Source organism: Electrona antarctica (genome assembly GCF_951216825.1).
Source record: "Electrona antarctica genome assembly, chromosome: 9".
NCBI classification, from domain to species: Eukaryota; Metazoa; Chordata; class Actinopteri; order Myctophiformes; family Myctophidae; genus Electrona; species Electrona antarctica.
In genome coordinates, this window is record NC_136790.1 from 39,973,345 (window position 1) to 39,995,415 (window position 22,071).

The 22,071-nt window shown below is 41.2% G+C and overlaps 3 protein-coding genes across 3 annotated transcripts; 1 reads left to right on the plus strand and 2 right to left on the minus strand.

Annotated features, from left to right (window-relative positions):
• Window positions 1-999: 999 nt before the first annotated feature.
• Window positions 1,000-11,289, minus strand: slc26a6l1 (solute carrier family 26 member 6, like 1; the record flags this gene model as incomplete). The annotated part of the gene is made up of 19 exons (XM_079510732.1): window positions 1,000-1,026; window positions 1,167-1,312; window positions 1,422-1,476; window positions 1,935-2,354; window positions 3,006-3,116; window positions 3,401-3,493; window positions 3,587-3,656; window positions 3,799-3,905; window positions 4,031-4,126; window positions 4,289-4,366; window positions 6,245-6,358; window positions 6,461-6,608; window positions 6,905-6,987; window positions 7,557-7,709; window positions 7,876-8,040; window positions 8,312-8,487; window positions 8,574-8,684; window positions 10,711-10,850; window positions 11,150-11,289. The coding sequence occupies 19 exons, from the start codon at window positions 11,287-11,289 to the stop codon at window positions 1,000-1,002; spliced, it is 2,433 nt and encodes an 810-aa protein (XP_079366858.1).
• Window positions 11,290-12,553: 1,264 nt separating this feature from the next.
• On the plus strand, window positions 12,554-18,841 carry kbtbd12 (kelch repeat and BTB (POZ) domain containing 12). The gene is made up of 6 exons (XM_079510162.1): window positions 12,554-12,674; window positions 13,111-14,321; window positions 14,445-14,715; window positions 15,411-15,561; window positions 15,978-16,175; window positions 16,268-18,841. Exons 2-6 carry the CDS (start codon window positions 13,246-13,248, stop codon window positions 16,435-16,437), a joined length of 1,866 nt encoding a protein of 621 aa, XP_079366288.1. The 5' UTR covers window positions 12,554-12,674; window positions 13,111-13,245; the 3' UTR covers window positions 16,438-18,841.
• Window positions 18,308-21,734, minus strand: ccdc36 (coiled-coil domain containing 36; the record flags this gene model as incomplete). The annotated part of the gene is made up of 8 exons (XM_079510733.1): window positions 21,623-21,734; window positions 21,321-21,379; window positions 20,849-20,957; window positions 20,241-20,383; window positions 20,093-20,141; window positions 19,922-20,006; window positions 19,465-19,580; window positions 18,308-19,348 (listed from the first exon to the last, which is right to left on the minus strand). The coding sequence occupies exons 2-8, from the start codon at window positions 21,368-21,370 to the stop codon at window positions 18,308-18,310; spliced, it is 1,593 nt and encodes a 530-aa protein (XP_079366859.1). The 5' UTR covers window positions 21,371-21,379; window positions 21,623-21,734.
• Window positions 21,735-22,071: the final 337 nt, after the last annotated feature.

Below are 22,071 nucleotides of genomic sequence, written 5' to 3' on the forward strand. Positions count from 1 at the left end.
CTATGAGCCTGTAGATCTGCTAATTTTGGCATGCGTCATCATTGTATGATGATGTATAAATTAGATAATGTGTCTCAACAGAAATGAAAGGCCACAAACAGTTATTAGCCTACTCACAATCTATGCAGAGAGCCATAATACAAATATTTAAATTATTATCATAGGGCATAGCAGTGACAGCCATTTTCTGGTACCATCATTCCAGACACCATTCATTTCTCCCATAGAGATTTCCAAAAATATTTATATCAACTAATTTAAGCGATCCATGATCTTGGTGAATCATGACAATAAAATATTTGATTCTGTGAATATTTAATTATAGGCCTATACTATATTTAATAAATACCCTTTGTTTTGCTTTATTTTTTATTTTTCACAGAATCAAATGTTTTATGGTCATGAATCATCAGGGGTCCTGGATGGCTTCATTCTAGGCTTAAAATAATTTATATAAATATTTTTGGAAATCTCTTTAGCCAAATTCCAATACCCCATCTCGGCCACTTGCTCGTGCACTCGGTCACTCCAGCATGGTGATGTTACGAAATTGGTGACCTGCTGAAATATGTGACAATCGTGTAGACAATCACATAATGTCAATCCATTGTCCAAATGTAAAGCAGTTTGTTCATTAGTAGAGTTCAACCTAGTGGTATTTAGGCCACGTATTTAAAGACTTCCATGGAAGTTGTGTGAAGACAGCAAGATGGTCACATATTTCGGCAGGTCACCAATTTCATCATAATTTGCCATGCTGGAGTGACCGAGTGCGAGTGAGCGAGTGGCCGAGATTTGGGGTATTGGAATTTGGCCTATGGGAAAAATGAATGGGGCGTGGAACCAATGAACCAGAAAATGGCTGAGACTGCTATGCCCTATACTTGTGACTCCATGTCACGTCACGTCACATGTCGAGCATTCTATGTCGAGCATTTCCATCTGCTATAGTGTGCTCTCCAGTAATCTTGAAGAAGAATCCTTATGATGGCAAAATCCTTAGAGTTTTGTCTCGTACTGCATGCCCTGCAATGAGATTTTATTTGAATTATATATTCTTTTCCAAATTTGATGTATTTTTCTATTTCATTTATTCATTGCAAACAAAAAAATAGCTGTTTAATTTTCCATGTGTAGTTGAGTGTGGATTTCAAGTGCAGACGCACCACTGAATCCTCGTATCCGGGAAATGATGATGCCACATTATGCTCCGAACAGTGCAGCACGGCATCATGGACAGTGGCAAAGAGACTTCTCTTTGTAATGGACTCTGTGAAGAAGTCTCCACGCTCTAGCTGCTCTACCACAGAGGCTAAATGGAGCATAAGTTACTGACAACAGATGCCCCCAAGAACAGAGCTATACATAAAATGCTTCTTTATACCCTTAATATATTATAGGGAGGGTATTTATTCACTTACCCTGACATCCAGCCATGTAGACATTAATGTCAATCTCACTGAAGTCCTGGAATATCTGTTAAAATTAACAGGGATGATTATATATATATATATATATATATATATATATATATATATATATATATGAAAAACAAAACTAATGCTTGGAATGGATTCTGAATCATGAAAACCCCATAGTTTGACATGTCACATGCTACTTAAAGCATGTGGGATATGTTAGTAGACACGTACCTTACAAACACATTGGTGAAGAAAAGTATTGGTAAGAAATGTATTCCCAGATTTTATTAATATCCTCTGACTATATAGAGAAAGTTATGATCATTATCTCTGACCACTATTTTAAACAACCAGATGTGTTGTTCTTTTGAAATATGTTCAAGGCAAGAGACTGCTCCCATGAAATCTAATTGTAACCATGGGGCAAAGTCTTTACAACATTACCCCCCATCTGTTCCCATTTCCTTTAAGCCTCATTAGCACAATATCCTTTCCCCATGATGACTGACTTACATTTTTCACCGTCTTGATGGCTACAGTGTCAATGAAGTTGGCCGTGGAGAGGTCGAGAACGATGGAGTGAATGTCCCAGGTCCACTTTCCCAGGGACCCCAGAGAGACCCGCTCTAGGTCTCGACTCAGCGTATCGTCACTGCTGGAGCCCAGGGTGGTGGTGTCCCCGTCCTGCAGCTCAGACATCGACCCTAAGCTGCCACTGTCTGGGGCGCCTCCTTTCAGGTACTCCCATCTGCAGTGGCCGTCCTGCGTCTGAGGTGTGTCTGGCATGACAAAGACGGTTCCATTCTCCCTGCAGCTCAAGTCATGGTGGTCTTCTTCCTGTATAACATTCCCATCCATGCACGCATCCCTCCAGCGCTCAGCTTCGTCTTCTACAGAGAACACAGTCTCCCCAGCTGCCCTCTGCGCTCCTCTCTGTATGTTGATTAGAGATGGCATTGTTAGATTTGTTGTATTTGTTGTTGTATAACTGAGCCACTTGGGGCTGCAGTGGTTCAGGGGTAGTGTGGCCGGCAGAGCGGCCGAATGGGAAGGTTCCCAGTTCGATCCCGGGCTCCCCCAGAGTCACTGTTGATTATGTAGCCTACTTGAGCAAGATTCTGAACCCCATTGGTCCCGATGTGCAGGTTGCTGCCTTGCATGCATGGTTTCCTCCGCCATTAGTGAATGTGTGTGTGTGTGTGTGTGTGTGTGTGTGTGTGTGTGTGTGTGTGTGTGTGTGTGTGTGTGTGTGTGTGTGTGCGCGCACACGCGCGCGCACGCGTGTGTGTGTAAATGGGTGAATGTAATGCATGTAAAGCGTTTTTGACCAAAAAAAAGCACTATATAATATAAATGCACCACTTACCATTTATACAATATTCTGTGTAGAACCTTGCTGATCCATTTTTATTCTGGATGGGTGGACCTTATGGTCCTTCAGAGCTACATTAACACTAGCAGATTTTGCTGTTTACAACCTTTGGAGTGCAGCCATTTCCAGATATTTTTGTGTGAAGGGCCACAGCCCTATCTGCCTATTGTATTGATACAGACACATCATACATAACATTAACACTGCATTACCTCTCTCTTAGCTCGCCTCCTTGCTCTTCTTTCTGCTCGTCTCTCTCGGCGCCTTTGCTTTGCCTCCTGCCTCCTCTTGTAGATAATCATTTTGCTGATGTCAAGCCCACTCTAAGGAAATCAATGTTTTAAAATGTAATCAATAAACTATGATTCTAATTCAAATATATAATAATTCACACAACTTAGAATAATGTCCACTAGTAGAGGAGAATGGCAAACCACTTCCGTCCTTATATGTACTTCCACAAAAAGCTAAAATAGCTGAACTAAAAGCTCACATTGTCACACACTGAGAGCTTTTAGATCAGCTATTTTCACTATTGTTGATCATTAATATGTATTAAATACGGGACTGTATTCATTATGAAAATTATCAACCAAAAATTATAAACCTTTTCTTTTAGGGCCTCAAGGTAGAGATCGGCATTGGCGAAGTACACTGTGGCGGAAGAACGGAATATAGTAATGCCTGGTACCTCGCTCACCTGTCAAATGAGAGAAGCATCACTGGCTATTAGAGGCATTTATTTATTATATTATCTAAACTGCTGTCTTTAGCTTATTTGTTTATATGTTACCTCTCTGTGAGTCTCTATATCCAGATAGAGTTCTGTACCTGGAACATGTCCCAAAACAGAATATGTTGGCCTAAAAAAATACAATAAAAAAAAAGCAACAATGGACTAAACAATGTAGACATGGTATGGTTCTTTGAATTGTTGGGCGAAATATTTCTGAAATCCATCAGTACGGTAAGTAATAAGTATGCAGCTCTGCATGGATAGCTTACAACTGAGTCCTAAAGATGACAGTTAGTAGAGCAAATGCTATGGCTGCTGCCAGGCCCATGTCTAGATTAAACAGTAGCGTTGATACCCAGGTGACCAACCACACCACCTAAGGAGAAGAGTATGACATCAGTGTATTCAGCAGTCAGCCATGATTACTAATAATGTTCATACATATATATGGCTGCATATGTGACATAAATACAATACATAAATACAAATACACAATCTCACCAAATCAACCTTGCTGCTCCTCCACAGTCTAACAATGTCAGAATACTGCTTGAACATTCCCTTCAGATTTACAAAGACAATAACCGCGAGCACTGCCTGCAAGAAGCACACTATTGCGATTATGAATTATGTATGAAACATCCAAAACCTAGCTTAAGCCATTGCATAGCAAAACACTGTCATTGTCAATGTCAAAGCAATTTAAAATATAAACCTGTACAATCTATTCAGGCAAGTGTGGCAGCAATCTAGGCCTACCTTAGGAAGCTCCTGGAACAGTGGCCCAAGCTGTAGTATAGTTACCAACACTATTACAGCTGAGACCAATCCAGCAATCTGCAACAAAAACATGCTAGCTAATGTTATTCCTATAACACAACTGATGTAAACATTTTGTTGAAAACACGCAAACTAAGTATATAATGTCTGCAATTTTTACAATAAAGCCATGCTGCTGTGAAGTACATTTTCAATACTGATGCACAGTCCTAGAAACTAAATGTATGTGGAATCACAGAGCATGGCTGCATTAACTCCATTAAAACAACAGGTTTTAACCCATTAGGACCTGAGGCAAATTCTACAAATGTCTACTAAATCCTGACAGTTTTCTGAAAAACCTATGTTGCTACAGTGTATATCAGTGGTTTTCTTTTCATGTCAAGGACCCCCAGAATTGTATCTATTTGGCTACGAACCCACATCAAATTGTTATTTCCAGGGACCAGCAGAAGCAAAGATTTGAGTTGACCTAATCTCTCAAGAACAGATTCAAGCTGCTCTCAAGAACAGATTCATGGGAGCTGCGCAAGGAAAACGGGGCGGTGTTTTCCCCCCTTTTTTGCCGATTGGTTCCCAGATTGGAGTTGACAATGTTCGCTTTAAAAATTATATATATTCAAAGATTTTCAGAATTTTTCACACATTTTCACAGATTTAGCAAAAATAGCAGATCTACATGTGCTTTCCTTGCTGTAACAGGTTAAACTAGAAAAAGTGCCCTTCTGGGCACAGGTCTCCACCAGGAGGATAGGATTGTGTGTGATGTTTGGCAAAATGTTTAGGAGTAATATAAAGTGTGTGTGTGTGTGTGTGTGTGTGTGTGTGTGTGTGTGTGTGTGTGTGTGTGTGTGTGTGTGTGTGTGTGTGTGTGTGTGTGAGATGCGGCCTGTTGTAGCGCCACCATGAGGCTGATTTGAAAACTGTCAAGTGGCATTTCTTCCTCAACCTAGTAGTGTCTAGTAGTGGGAATAGGCATGCACAGTTTCACCGCAATCGGACGCTGTGTTGAGGAGTTGTGGCGATTTGTATCAAACGGGCTACTCCTGAAAACTTTAGAAGCCAATCGTAGCCAATCAGGATGGATAATTATGAGAAATCAAACAAATCACATGATCACATAACTATGGAGAGCATGTGTACCGATTTGCGTGAAATTTGGATAAAATCTGAAGGAGTAATATTAGAAAATGTGTTTTACATATGTCGGCCTCCTGGTGGCGCTATAAAGAGCAGATGTGAAAAATTCCAGGCAAAGGTTTTTCCTTGGCCTCTAGGGAGTGTGCATACATGGTTTTACACAGATCGGTGCAGTTATAGGTAAAACACAAATCGACCAGTTATAGCGCCACCATGAGGCTGAGTTGAAAATATTCAAGTGGCATTTCTTCCTCGACCTAGTGGGAATGTGCATGCAAAATTTCACGGAAATCACACCATGTGTTCATGATTTGCAGCATTTTGTTTGAAACGGAGTACTCCTGCGAACTTTGGAAGCCAATTTTAGCCAATCAGGATGGAGTGTGAAAAATCTGAAAGAACGGTTTCGTTGAATGGCTCTAGAGAGACTGTGTACCAATTTGCGTAATGTTTGGACAAAATCTGTAGGTGTACTGTCAAAACATTTGTTTTGCACAAAGCGGCCTCCTGGTGGCGCTATAACAGGCCAATGTGAAAACTTTGGGGCAGAGGTTCAGCTCTGGCATTCAGGGAGTGTGTGTGCAGAGTATGGCTGCGATCAAGCCAACGGTGCCAGAGATTAGCTGTTCACAGACGGACACACGGACGGACACACGGACGGACGGACGGACGGACACACGGACGGACGGACGGAGTGCAAAACATACTCTCTCCCCATGCCTTCGGCCTGGTGGAGACAATGAACATTTTGCACTGTGCTATATATATATGTAGGCATTTGTGTTTTTGTGTCACCTGTGTTTTTCCCCCAGTGCTGTCCTGGATGAGACTGCGGGACATGGAGGCACAGACAGAGTAGCACTGGAAGAAGCCTCCTGCTGCATTACTGAGACCCAGTGCTACCAGCTCCTGCAACCGCAGAGAAGGAATGCATTCAATTCATAATAAAACCCAGGAATTAAAGGGGATTTCTTGTTGGCAATACTGTAACCATGAGATGTTCTGGTTTACCTGGTTACTATCCACCTTGTAGCCATGCTTTAGTGCAAATGTTTTCCCTAGAGAAATGGATATTGCATATCCCACAATGGCCAAGGCAAAGGCATCGCTGATAACTTCTCCAAAAAGGCTCACGTCTGGTGTAATAGGTGGACGTAGACTGGTAAACAGGTGGAAGAGGGAATGTGTTCAGCTCTAAGAAACACCTAATAAATTATGGTTTATTGTTATATGCATAGAAATATACAACATAAATATTGTAGGCACGTGTACCTCAACAGGGTGGAAAAGACAATGTAAAAAAAAAGTAATAATAAAATTGAAAAATTGAAAAAGGAAAAAAGTGTATATCAATGTTTATATGCAGGCAAATAAGTAAATGGGCCAATGGCATAGAATTAAAGTGAATAAAGCAATAATGTAACTAAATATAAATAGTTAAGTCATAATGCTTACCCACTAGGAATCTGTCCTACTACTGAGATAGTGTAATTGCTGTTCAAATGAGTGTAGGATGATATCAATGTGGCTGTCACAATCTAATCACGGAAAGAGCCATTATGCACACGCATGCACGCACGCACACACACACACACACACACACACACACACACACACACACACACACACACACACACACACACACACACACACACACACACACACACACACACACACACACACACACACACACACACACACACACATCAGCACACATCAGCACATTACAACACTAATCATTAAGCATGCGATAAAATGTGGTCAATCATTTGCCACTTGTGGTTCTAAAATTATTAGTTAATTTTGTTCTTGCTGAATAAAGCTACAGTACTGAACACCAGAACACTGAGTCAGCTCTTTAGATTCTACATGTCTGTTTTCCACCATCACAGAATAGATTTTTAATCTGAGACTTACTTTGAGGAGTACTGAAGAGGGACGGACGGACAGACAGACAGACAGACAGACAGACAGACAGACAGACAGGCAGGCAGGCAGGCAGGCAGGCAGGCAGGCAGGCAGGCAGGCAGGCAGGCAGGCAGGCAGGCAGGCAGGCAGACAGACAGACAGACAGACAGACAGACAGACAGACAGACAGACAACTGACTGTAATGAGTTCCACTGGGATGGGCACTGGTAGCTTTGGGCTGAGAAAAGAGTTGAGCTCCTTCGCTGCAATGAGAACAACCATGGATACAGCACTGACCACCAGCGTGGGCAGATGTGTCTTGGGCAGCAATGAGCAAACATCCACTAAGGTCTGAAAGCAAATCAATGACATGCAAACATGACACCTATCCTGTTCTTCAGCACAGTTACACACCCAGACTAGAAAGAACAATTTATTTTTAAACCATTGCAGGTAGAATAGTACAGGCCATGGGACATGCAGTGCCAAACATTACAATAGATGATATGATACTCACATATACCAGTGACAGAGGCCCAGTGAACCGTGTGGGTGACACTCCAAAGACGTACTTGAGCTGTGCCACTACAGCATGGGCAGCAGCAGCTGTGGTGTAGGCACGTACCAGTGGCTCAGACAAATAGGTTCCCACAAATCCAAACTTTACCAAACCCAGTACCACCTATGCACAAAGATCCAGAAACACATCATCACTTTGGAAGAGATAACCATGATTTTAGAGCAATGTCTGTCGTTTTTACAGGGATGTCAAAAGATGGCCAGTAAAAATAATGAAAATCCCACTGCAATCATGCCTGAATTTAACCATTTGTTATATTCATACATAATAATTATATTATAGTTAACTACATTAGATTAATTAAATCCATGTCTAAACTTAATGCAGGACTTCCTTTCTAAGGTGGCCATCTGGTAACAGCCTTTTTGCAGACCTGGATAAGCCCCCCAAGGAGCGTGGTGGCAGCAGCGACCTGAACCCTGTACGAGTCCCTCGCCGCTATGTCCACCTCTGCAGTCACGTTTGTCCCATTCACTCTGAGGAAGGCCATGTCTGGAGCTAGTCTTTCTGTCACGCTGCCCACCATGATACTGAGCACAGCAAATGTACCTGAACATATTGATTAACACATGCATCTACTGTAAATCAAGAAGTTATTTGGAACTTTGGTGCAACATTTTTTTCTATGCCCTTACCTATGGAATTATGACGGGATGTCCCAAAAAAGAAGTAGATTAATGCTGGATAGAAGGATGTGTAAAGCCCAAATACAGGAGGTAAGGAGGCCAACAACGCATAGGCCATGCCTATGAAAGAAAGAAGTTGTATTTTTACTAGCTGCCAATCAAGGGCAGAAAAATAAATTCTTCCAGAGAGATTAAACTGCTGTACAGAGAATAAATTATGTGAATTCTTCAGTACAGTAAGTGAATGAAAAAAAAGGACAACAGCAACAATGCAAACTAGAAGTAGTGTAAGTAATTTGGAGGGGATTTAAAACATTTTTCTGCAACGGTTACACTGTTTGCATTCGCGGTGCCCCCTATGTATGAAAATGGAATTGCTTTTGCCTCTTGGTGAATTAAACCACCCGCGACATCTGATTCAAATTTGGGGTGGATTAGATGTTTGGTTCATGATTTGTGGCATTTTTCGTAAAATGGGCCCCTCCCACTAACTTCGGAAGCCAATTACGGCCAAACGATACGCACTATCAAAATTCTGCCTGTGGTGTTTTAATCGGATAGGTCCAGAGATCATACCACTTTTTGAGAGATTTGGACAAAATATGTATAGGAAGAGGAGCAAAAAGTGTGTTTTGAAGAAAATTCAAATTTGGTGGAAATTCTTTCCTAACGGAAATGGGCGTGGAAATATGGAAAGATGACCCAAGGAATCCATGGAAAAATAAATTCATGGTTCAAGAGTTATGGTGCTTACGGTCTCCAAGAGAAAAAATACTTGAATTGGAGCCTTAATTAGTCTTCAGTCTTCCCATTATAAGTCTATGGATTACTAATTAATTAATATCAATTAAACGTTTCTGGATCGGATCTCTTAGCAAAATACAAGCACACGATTTCCGATGAAGCCGGTCAATTTGACATATGGCTCGAGTGCGTGTGGCAAAAACTGTGTGAGGACTGAGGAGTAGTGCGTCAAAGTATCGCTCATCTCCACTAATAACCACTTTCAACCTGTGTCCCTAATTTGGGCATGTCATAAACAAAGCTTTCAAACATATATATTAAAAATCACACCCGTGTGAACTGAGTGGTGCAACTCTGTGTGGGGGTCTCCGGGGGGTCCCCAGAACTTCCAGACCCACAGGAACGCGCCCAGGGTGGTGGGCCGGTTCTGGTGAGCCGCCCGCGTCCGAAACAGTCGAGAATGACAGAGTTACTGTGTGTGGGTCCCCGGAATATCCAGACCCCCATGAATGCGCTCAGGGGCCGGGCAGTTCGCCGAAACAGTTGAGAAATTACAGAGTTACCATGTGGGGGTCCCTCTACTGTACTGTACTGTACTGAACAGTGTGTGTGTGTGTGTGTGTGTGTGTGTGTGTGTGTGTGTGTGTGTGTGTGTGTGTGTGTGTGTGTGTGTGTGTGTGTGTGTGTGTGTGTGTTAGGCTGCGCAACAGTGACAATTGGTGGTGAAAACCCCAATCCAAACGCTATTTTCGTGCTCGGACGGACCCTGCCAGCCAGCCAGCCAGCCAGCCAGCCAGCCAGGGACACACATAGCTCCGCAATGGAGTGGTTGCACCACTCAGAAAACCAACAGCAACTTGCAATGGGCCATGGTCTACACTCTACAAGATACGCTACACCACAAAGAAACCCATGTGCCTGTCAAACTACTTACTAAACGCCAACGCCGTCCACACTCACAACACCAGAGTTAGCTTGACAAATCACATTCAACCCAGATTTAGCAATTTGAAACTAGCTCCAGTAAAACGGTCAAAGTCCCCCCCCCCCTCCCCCCTTTAATGTAGGACTATTTATTTTGATTTCTAACCGTTTAAATATTTTTTCATAGTACTGTATATTTGTATGTATATCATTAAATGTTCAAATTAATTGAAGATGAAGGACGCCAAATGGAAACAAGCTATAGTGCTTTCTTGGGTTATAAATTCTCTTAGCAGACCTTATATTGAACTGTACTTTCCTGTGCTTTTTTGTCCTGCAAACTGTTAATAAAGTATTCAATCAATTGCAACATGATGTGTGCTGGTAGGTAGATCTACTATTTTTGACCATTTTAATAGGGCTTAGTTTCATGTAGCAGTACTGATATTCTATGAAATAAAATGTCATACAGTAGTACCTTGTGGCAAATGCATAATGCCCACACTGATGCCAGCGATGAGGTCAGGCATGCCATAGTCCCAGATTGAGTACCGGGGCAGCCAGTATAAGACAGGGAAGCTACCCACCACAGTACGCTTCAGTTTGGGTACTGTACATCTGGTAGAGAATTGAAGGGCACACAAAGAAGGAAGTGAAGCAGAGAGAGGGCACACACTAATATATTTCATGGTGTTTCAAAGTATTAATTTAATAATTATTTGTCCCTGATCTATGAAGATTGAATCAGACTGTATACTCTTTTTATACTTAATAGACTATAGACACGGCTACAAGCAATACACCAACCTAGTTCTAGAGATTGACAATTACACAGAAAATCCAATTCAATTGCTCTCAAACAATTCAATACCATATGCTTCATATACTGTAACCCAAATCTAAATGCTTTGCCTTACCTGAGGGAATCTTTGAGACGTTCAGTCAGAGAAGGGTGAGTTTCAGAGTTGTTGATTCTCTGTGCAACCTCTTCCAGCCTCTGCTCATCCAGCACATCCCTTTCCACTCTGTATTTTCCAGACCTGCGTGCAGATCCCATGGCATTCAATCTGTGCAAGGTGTAATTTCCGCTTTCACTAAAGGAGATTATAGATACTTTTATTCCATTTAAGTTTGATGAAACATTCGTAGGCCTATACAACTTTCACCAAAGACTAAACAGCCAATATGCTTCCACTCTCACATGTATACATTGTATCGCCTAATGTTTAACTGTATAAGGGATGTAGAAATAATGATTAGTAGGCATTTTTGCATTGGTGAAACCTTGCATTACGTTGCGTTAATGATAGCCTTTAAGTGGAAAAACATTAACCCTCTGGTCCACTGAGGAAATGTGTCTTCACATTAGCCCTTATGCTAGCAAAAAAATATTCCAATGAGTCATGAGGTTCAAACTACAGGGGTTGTCATCTATTTGCAAAAAACAAATCCTTGTCTACTGTGTAAGTAGCCTTGCCGAGCCATGAGGCCCATAGGGCAGGAGCCTATCTCCTGTTTCTGTAGCGTGAGGCAGCTTGATGTACAAGTACACCCCCTGGACATGACGCTAGTATGTCGCAGGGACTTACCCCCAATCCAACCCTTGATGCTGAGTGTCAAGCAGGGAGGCATTGGGTCCCATTTTTACAGTCTTTGGTATGACCCGGCCGGGGATTGAACCCCAACCTCCCAGTCTCAGGGCTGACGCTCTAACCACAAGGCCACTGAGCTGGTCTACTTTTGTCTACTGTGTACTCACAAGATATTTTTAGGCCCAGGTCAATTAATGTAGCATGCTTAAAATAGATCGTCTAAATATTTCAGAATATAGAACAAAAACAATTACAAATTACATTTCTCATTAACTAGTAAACATAATAGAAGGCTAATAGTCTAATATCTGAAGCAAATGTATCAGTTAGATTTGTTTTATCAGTGTTCATATGCTGACTGGGCCTTTAAGAGAGTGCTGAAATCCGAATCCACCCTTGGTGCAGTTTCTTTTCAGTCATTCCAGAGCTGCTTGCACGTGACATGTGAGGTATTCAAACCTGAAACTATTAATGCCAGGATAGAGAATTTGACAGACTTATTTGTCACAAACTTGTTGTAAGAGACTAAAGAAACACAGTGTGTTTGTTACTGTTATTCTTTGAAAAGAATCATGTTCAGCCCGCCTGTTTCTCTGACCCAGTAGAGTTTCTAGTTAGAGTTAGAGTGTGTGTGGTCTATTTTTGGGTTACTTGCTCAGAGGGGCTGGGCAGTTATAGGGAAGGGCAAACAGCTTTGTCTCTGGCAATGTTCCCCTGGTCCCTCTCAACCCCCCTTACTTTGACACACATCAACAACATGTGCGGTGTTGTGAAAGAGCACGAGAGTATACTCGTCTTTTTAACGTAAAGATATTAACAGGATTACCACCACTGGGAGTTGATGAGTTTGGTAAGATTTATAGTGTGCTTACCGCATGGCCCAACTAATAATGCATGATTAGGACTGATACTAACCTACTGTGCAGCACTCTTTGACAATGGACATACCTGCCTTGTGTTGTTCCTCCCTCTTGAATACAAATATGACTGTAGTTTACAGAGATATATGCATCCTTTATAATAGTCCATTAGTAATGTGGACATGGACAAACTGTGCAAACCTGCTATTATGGTTATGGTGGCTTTAGGATTAGGATGATGGACATTAGTATTGCAAAATGTTTGAAGCATGTTATTAGCCATTTGTGGTATAATTTTGGAATGACACAGCAATTATTGCATTCTGAGTTCTCAGTAATACAATTGCGCCGTTGCTATTTGATGAGATATATATACAGTTGGTAACAGATTAAAAGCAACCTTGTGTTTCTGTTTTCTTATCATAGAAAACCCTTTCCGAAAGAAACAACCCCTTCAGTAGTTGACTGTGTGACTGTGAACATTATCTTTTTAAGATAACTATCCAGTTATCCTGTTGACATTTATATATTATTGCTGCTGAGAAGAGTATCAATATTAGTATGGATCCTAGAGCCAAACATGGGCTAGTGTTGCTGGACCAGATAAGAAAGATGAGGGAGACGGAGAACCTGACAGATGTGGTGCTGGTTGCTGAGGACATCAGTTTTCCCTGCCACCGTGTTGTACTATCTGCCTTCAGTCCCTATTTCCGTGTCATGTTCACCTGTGGCCTGCGTGAGAGCAACAGCAAGGATATATTCCTACGTGACACCCCAGCAGACAGCCTGGCCCTGCTCTTAAACTACATGTACACCTCAGATCTCCCACTCACCAATGACAATGTACAGGGAATCTCCATCGCAGCCTTCCTCCTGCAAATGGATGACGTCTTCTATCGCTGCAAGTTGCACATGGTAGAGAACATGGATGCCTCCAACTGCCTTGGGGTCTATTATTATGCACGTGAGTTGGGTGCAGAGGAGTTGGCTGACAAAGCCAAGCGTTTCCTGCGGCAGCACTTCGTCCAGGTCTGCCAGTGTGACGAGGTACTGGAGTTGGAGGCCCACCAGCTGGGAAAGCTGCTAAGCTCTGATGACCTTAATGTTTCACAAGAAGAGACCATCCTGGACGTGGTTCTGCGCTGGGTCAAACACAACACAACACAGTATGGAGATGGATGCTGCCAACATCTCCCAGAGCTCCTAAGTAAGGTCCGCCTGCCTCTGGTAAACCCTGACTACTTGAGGGAGACCATGAAGAGGAACACAGACGTGCTGGCTGATGCCGATTGCCTTGAGATGCTAAACGAAGCCCTGCAAGTCACAGCAATGCATCCATCAGCTGCACCACGCAAACTGAAGCTGCGGTACGGCATGGAGACCACAGATCTGCTACTTTGCATTGGTAATGATGGTGGTGGAATACGATCACGATATGGCAGCTATGTTGAAAAGAGCTTTTGCTATGCCCCATCCACAGGGCGGACGTACTATATCACTTCTCCTCGCTATGGAACGGCTGGGCTGGGCTATGTGGGTGCGGGAGTTGTAACTGAAGGAAATGACATTGTAGTGGCAGGAGAAACAAGTGAACGCAGGATAGCCAGACAAAAGGACATAAAGGTGGACATTTACCGGTAAGAAGAATAAATGCACATACTGTATAAATTATTTAAGGATGATAGGCATTTCATATGAGCTTCACATTAAGTTTTACCTGCAAATGTGTTTGTATTAATGATATGGTTATCTGGTACCAGGTACAAAGTGGAGTCCCAAGGTACCTGGGAGCACCTGAGCTCAGCAGAATACCGTGACTCCTACGCTCTGGGATCACTGGGTGACACTCTGTATTTGCTGGGTGGGCTGATGAAGCTGAAGAACGAGTTCCTCATCACTAACAGTGTGGAGCGCTGGTCCCTGCAGGGAGGGCCCTGGCGCAGCGCAGCCCCACTGCCAATGCCTTTGGCCTACCACAGCGTGGTCAGACTGAAAGACCGTCTCTATGTTATCGGTGGTCGATCTCCACAGGTCAGTGGTGGAAAAAATACTCAGATGTTTTACTTAAGTAAAAGTATCAATACCGCAATATCGGAGTACTCATTGTGCAGAATGTCCCATTTCACAAGTTTGCAAATATATACAAATATTTTGAAAATAACAGATCTACCAGCTCACAATGGATGTGACGCGTTGGGAGCTCATAGATCGCCTATTTTCAAATGGCCAAAATATGAGTGGTATAGGGCTGAATTAAATGGTTAATGTGTGTTTTGTAATAATAATCCAAATCTGCCAAGTAACTAACTCTGAGATGTAGTGGAGTAGAAGTAAAAGTACTGAAAATTGGAAATACTCCAGTAAAAAAAAACATATCTCAAAATTGCACTTAAGTACAGTACTCCACTAGCCTGGCTTGGCCAGCCTCATAGCGGGGATTCACTGAAGATTCTTCCCCGCATGCGGGGAAGAATCTTCAGTGAATCCCCGCTATGAGGCTGGCCGAGCCAGGCTAGTACTCCACTGCCACAGGTAATGTATGATTTCTAATTTCTAATAAATAATCAAAAGCACCCTGTTTGTACAGTAATTGTATGTAATGTTAGAAAACAAAATGTGAATTAACTCTTGCTTTGTGAGTCATACAACACCATATATCTACAGAGGTGTCTCACACTGAGGCAGTGTTCTGTATTTAGCCATCATTGTGTCAATATGCTCCCCAGACCTACCGCGTGGATGATGAGCCCGATCGCCTTAGTAACCGCCTTCTGGAGTATGATCCAGACAAAAACAAATGGATGGAGCTAGGTCCCATGAAGTTCTCAAAATACAGATGCAGTGCTGTTGCACTCAATGGTGAAATCTATGTAATAGGTAAGTTTAGTTTAATCGGTAACATCAGGGGAATTATTTAATTTAATTTATTACATTTCTATTATATTTGACCCTATGGGAGCCAACCCAGGGCAAAGCCAGGAGGGGAAAGAAGCGTACCACCTATGTAGACACGCTGCGGCGCGACAGCTTGGCTGACAACACTGCAGAGCTCAAGAACCTGATGTTGGATAGGAAATTGTGGAGGGCAGCGATCCAGGAATCCCGAGTTGGTGTTGGCTAGACCTCACTCTCGCAGCAACTAACTAACTATATTTTTCATTAAATACTAACATAGATATAATTGTGAATTATCTTTGTGTTTCTGTTGTGTTACTGAAAGATAATAATAATAATTATTATTATTAGTTACAGAGATGGGGGTCTTTGATGTTAAACCTAATTTCCACTCACAGGAGGCATTGGCTGTGAGGGTGTAGACTGTGGGCAATCACGTCGATGCCTGAATGTTGTGGAGATCTACAACCCTGATGGAGATTGTTGGAGGGATGGACCCTCTCTCCCATCTCCACAGCTGTCACTGCGCACCAATGCCTCAAATGCAGGTGTGGTGGGTGGCAAGCTTTACATGTGTGGATACTACAAAGGAGCAGGTATTGTAGTAACGGATAAGTATATATCTTTACATTACATGTATTTGTAACTTTGACTTTACATACCTTTTCTATTCTTCGATAACCCTTAGACCGTCTTGATGACATAACAAAGGACATTTTGGAACTGGACCCGTGGGAGAACCGATGGAGCGTCATAGCCCGGCAGGCTCTAATGCATGATAATTATGATGTTTGCTTGGTGGCCAGTCTCAATCCCCGGGGACTCAGGGCCCCACCTGCAGACTTAGTGAGAGAGTGACACCTTTGTCAAATAAGAGAAAATTATAATAGAATAACTTATATCATGAAAATTAGGTGAAGCACTAGTAAAGCTTAATTCATATACCGGTATAGTCATATGAATTGAACATAATTCTGTATGTTTAACCAATTTTATTCAGTGCACATGTGCCATTAATTTTGTTCTTTTTTGGTGAGTGACACAGTCGTACAACAAAGCCATAATAATCAAGTTGAGTTGCTTGTGGTGTAGTTTGTTGTAAGCCACTGAAAGGATATTCTTCTTCAAGCACAAAAGTAACTGAGGCTGCTGCACAATATATATCTGCATTTGAGCACTTTTTAAAATAGGATAAGGATAAGACTTTGTAAATATGTGTTGCCGCTTTTTACATCTATTTAAGGCCTATAGAAACATTTGATTAATTAAAATGTACTGCCATCTATGTAGAGTGGAAATGAGTAGGGATGAGTGGGATACAGAATTTTCAGAAAACAATTATCTATCTTCAGATTTGTTCTTTTAATTTGATTTGACCTTTAACTTTTAGAAAAAACTCCAACTATTTCCAACTATCTATCATGAAAGATATACCCTAAAATAAAAATGATTTGATATGTTAAGGGTGAACATTAAACAACACTATGTAACATTTCTTTAGTGAATAAAATGTAATTTTGTCCAATCTCTATGGTGTATGTCAATACAAGATTACTTAAATACAATTGGGGTGTATTGTACGTGTCCACCTGCTCATCTATTGAGACATTTATATCATGTCAAAGGTCATGTCTCACCTAGAAACAGGATCTGACATGAATTTTGACCTGATCAAGATTCAATGTAACCCCTGAGCAGCCAGGCTCTATTAGCTCAATGGTAAACATTTCAGCACTTGTGCAGTAAACCTGGGTTCAAATCTTGAGTAGAAGAGAAAAGTTAAATACCGGTTGTGCTTCTTTAACATGTCACTAAATGAGTTTAATGCTCAAATTGGCAGTTAGACAGTGTACAACTTTTTTTTAATTTAAGCTGCTTTGAGTAAACAATGATGCTTTATGTTTTTACCCAATAATCAAACCACAAGATTTACCATTACCCTGTGTGAATGAAAAAGTGATTTGCTTTATTATCGTGTACATTTTATTATCAATGTGTAAATGAACAATGCTGTAATTAAATCACTTTTCATTAATATACAATGCCATCCCATTTTTGGCTTTTGTTAGAAGATAGGATAGCCCATTTCAGCCCAACACAGGGGTCCCAGAACATCACTGACCGTTTATACACAGTGAGGAAGTGATGTGGATGTACTTGTTTCAACAATGGAGACTGTCGGTCAGATTGTCAGGACATTGACAATTCTAGGCCTGCACCAGAGTCCAATAAAGAAAAGGAAAACCACCCAATATTGCAAAAAGGCAAACAAAAGAATGTCATATTTTACAACTTAAACCGGTGACATGTGGGGATGATCACACATGAAGGAACACAGCACACAATGTCTTTGAATGGACAGAACAGCCTATAGAAAGCTCAACTTCTGTTGTGTCACATAGAATGTATTTAGGTCAGAGTATAACACTTGACTGGGATTGATCCAATCAATCAAATCCATTGGGGTCAATTAACCTTTTAATGTGTGAAGGTTATTAACATTTAGACTAAACATATTGCAGATCAGGTTAATAGTCTAAACATTGAATACATTAAACGTATCAGTACAGCGGCTTAGTGTATCAAATTTTTGGAAGTAAAAAAGAAATCTCCAAATAAAAGTCAGTTATGCCAATAATGGGTATTGACATAGGTCAATTACATCTCCACTGTTTTTGCATCTTAAACATAACACTATACTAAACATAACAATATGTCAATCAACAGTTTAGTCCTCTCCACTGAATGGGTCAGAGGGACATATGTCAAACAACTGCCACAAGCCTTTGGGTTTCTCTGAGATCCCTGACTTGGTCTCAGCTGGTAACTTGTATAAGACTGTAGGACTGCTGACACTCTCCTGAGACCAAAAGTTAAATGGAGTTATGAAACTTCCTTTGCCTATGTTGGATCTGGTTTCCCCGCTCTGTTGGTGTGACTTTGACTTGGGGGCTGGTTTGATGTTGTCTAAACTGTTCAACTGACGGTCTGGTTTGATGTTAATTAAACTCTCTGAATGAGGTTCTGGCTCAAGGCCCACTACACTTTTTGACTGAGGGTCTGGTTGGATACTGTCTAAACTCTTTGGATCATGAGGCAAAGAAACACCTTGTGGATTAATGTTGTAAGTGGAAGTCTGGCTGTTTTCATATAAGATAGTCCCCTTCCTCCTTGGTGGCATCAGCGGTCTTCTCTTGTTTATCTTACGACGCTGAGCAGTAGGTCTTACTTTGATGCAGCTGCCCTGATTCTGGGATGGAAGCCGCTTGTCCTCGGGTAGGCACTTCTTCTCTTGATTGAAGAGTGTTTGTGACAGCTCTGGTGATGTCTGGATCGTGTTGACTGTCAGCCCTGTGTTGACTGTCAGCCCTGGTGATGTCTGGATCGTGTTGACTATCAGCCCTGTGTTGACTGTCAGCCCTGGTGATGTCTGGATCGTGTTGACTGTCAGCCCTGTGTTGACTGTCAGCCCTGGTGATGTCTGGATCGTGTTGACTGTCAGCCCTGTGTTGACTGTCAGCCCTGGTGATGTCTGGATCGTGTTGACTGTCAGCCCTGTGCTGACTGTCAGTCCTGGAGATGTCTGGATCGCGCTGTCTGTTACTCTCACAGGGATGGGCTTTGTAGAATGCTTTGAGACTAAGGTGTTAAGGAGGGTCACAGCCTCTTCAAGCATGTTCTGTTCTCTTCTGTGCTCATGTGTCAGGACTTCCATATTCCTCTCCAAGCCTTTCACACGGGAGCCAAGTTCTGTGGAGGCCACTCCAGTCTAAAGCAAATAATAAGAAATACTCATACATTATATGGTAGTCATTAATCAGAAACGTTTTAGCCATTAAACCACAAATCAGTGTTGCCGTCCTTCATAAGCTACATACTAATTACCTTGAGCACATTCTCTTCTATTTCTGCCAGGAGCTGTTTTTGTGAACTAATTTGACTCAGCATTTTCTCAAACTGCTGTGTAATGCTATTGTGAAGGCCGGAGAGATTTTTCTGCACTGTGATAAAATGAATAAAAGAATGAATAGTAAAACATACATACATTTATTTACACACATTTCAGGATCCCATTTATTTCGACCCACATCTCCGAAGTCAACAGTTTCAAAATCAATCAATATAATAAGAAAGTATATAACAAAGATTACAAGGTTAATTAATGTTTATAAGCAGGTAATACAGGTAAATGGCTCCATCTACTGGTCCTGGGAAACTAAATGTATTTAGTCTTTGTATAACCTAAGCCTACACAGGTATTAACAGGGTTCAACCATTCAAAAAACAGCATGGTGTTATACTGACAAAAAACAAACATGATAGGAATCAGAAGAAAACTTACATGCTGTTGCAAAGCTGTCAAATCCCTCTAAGAATGTTTTGCATGCAGCAGTGTTCTTCTCTGTGTCATTGACTGCATGTTGCATCTGAAAATAAATCAGCAACTTCTCTTTACATCTGAATTATAAAAACAAATTTGAACTGTGTAAAATGTACTATTTTCATAACTCACATGATTGAGTGTTTCGCGTAAATGAAGACGTTCGTTGGCTAAAAGGTCACTGATAAAACAAGAACAAAATCATAGTTCTGAGTATTTTTCAAACAGATAAATTAAAATCAAACTGAAAAAAAAATCTGAAATATTTAAAAAAAAGTACCTTTCTCTTTTTTCTTTTGCCCTTCTCTTGTCCTCTTCAAACTTATCAAGGACACCAACAGCCCTGCTATGCAAGTCTTTACCATCAATTCCGAACAGGAGTGGTTTAGTGTGGTAATTATTCAAAAATTTAGGGTCACTTCCCTAAACAACAACACATAATGGAATTGACACAGATGTTTACAGAGCACAGGTAAAACTTTGTACCATGACAATGACACTACTAAAATGTATGTGATGGCCAATTGGCTATTGTATTTTTTTTGTTAATCTTATCTTTGTTTTAAAAGGGCAATTGTTTTATAATAGAAGATAATAATTTCACATGCCAATTCGTTTTTGTCTCCTTGTAACACCAATTGTTAATTGAACACTTTATTTATATGGAAATGTTTGATTGAAACCATTTGGTCTCTGTAAATGGATCAAAGGCATAATAAGGAAGCCTCCGGAATGAATTTGTATACTTTTGGCTATTCTCACAGTTCAATACCCATACTACAGTCTCTACAATTTACAAGATGACAAAAGCACAGGATATATTAGTCCTCTTTCACAAGTAATCACATCAATCAAGGGGCTACTAGCACCTATACTGTACTCCAGTACCTCTGAGCTTTGCTGGGAGGGCTGGGAGTTCCTGGAAAAGATAGTCTCCTGGGACCCCAACATAAACTGTGAGTCTGTTGAACTGGAATAGCCACTGCTGGATGCATTCCTGTTGATGGTTTTAGTCACACTCACACGGTAGATTTGGTAAATACCACACACACACACACACACACACACACACACACACACACACACACACACACACACACACACACACACACACACAAATAAGAAATGAATGTTGAGACTGTTAAGACTAAGAGCACTGTCTCTGTCTGTACCATATGTATGCAACATTTATTCAGACCAAGTGGACAAGTGGTACCACTTAATTAAGTTTAAGTTAAGACATAGCTTACTAGTATAGTCACACATTAGTGAAACACACTAGCCTCGGTCCCAGCTTTACTCATCTGACATGAGACAGTGTTGACAAATATAACATGAAACAGTATTGATAAATTGTTACCTAGCTGGGATGCTCAATAACTCTTTGATGTTCCACACGTTCGGATTCATTGCAATTACCTATCAACATAAATAAAACATTAGCTCGTCGACTATTGGTTATATAATTTACCCAGTTTTCGAACGTAACAGTATATAGCACTTAGGTTCAGCAAGCTACTGTATCACTATATTTGTGTATCTAATTTCAAGTTTAGTTTCAATAAAAGCTTAATTATTATGCACATAAACAATTCGACGTTTTTTATGTATTTTTTTTAAGCGTAGTTCTCTTAATTCTGTTCCAGCTTTAAAACGACTCACGTGTGTAATTCAGACGATGAGAGAAAACGCTGTTATGAAACTGGACAATAAATTAATTGCAGGCTTGAAAGTTCAATTATCCCGCCCAGTCAGAGCCAGATGGCTCTGATCTCGCCTAGAGCGAGACTTTGTGACGTCACGTCAGGGCATGCTTGCCAAAACAGATAAAGCTATCGCGATGCAACAGCATAAATACTGTAATGATTGAATACATATAACCATAGATATATATATATATATCTATGCATATAACACCGTAAATGTCCTATATACGTCCAGTAGGTGGCAGTAATGCACAAAGTAACAGTCGCAACCCGCCGCAAAACGACAAGAAGCAGAGGAACGACAACAAGCAGCGACGTCGTCGTACGACGGTGTCGCGCGCCAGGAAATAGCAGACATACAAGCTCACAGAGCGTCGAGGATTCGACGCGCTGTGAGCTTGTAGG

Excerpts from the sequence above, each read along its gene's own strand:
- kbtbd12 (XM_079510162.1), top strand. The coding sequence starts at position 13,246 with ATGGATCCTAGAGCCAAACATGGGCTAGTGTTGCTGGACCAGATAAGA. Across the intron at positions 14,716-15,410 it reads TCGGTGGTCGATCTCCACAG|ACCTACCGCGTGGATGATGA; the intron begins GTCAGTGGTGGA and ends TATGCTCCCCAG. Across the intron at positions 16,176-16,267 it reads TGGATACTACAAAGGAGCAG|ACCGTCTTGATGACATAACA; the intron begins GTATTGTAGTAA and ends GATAACCCTTAG.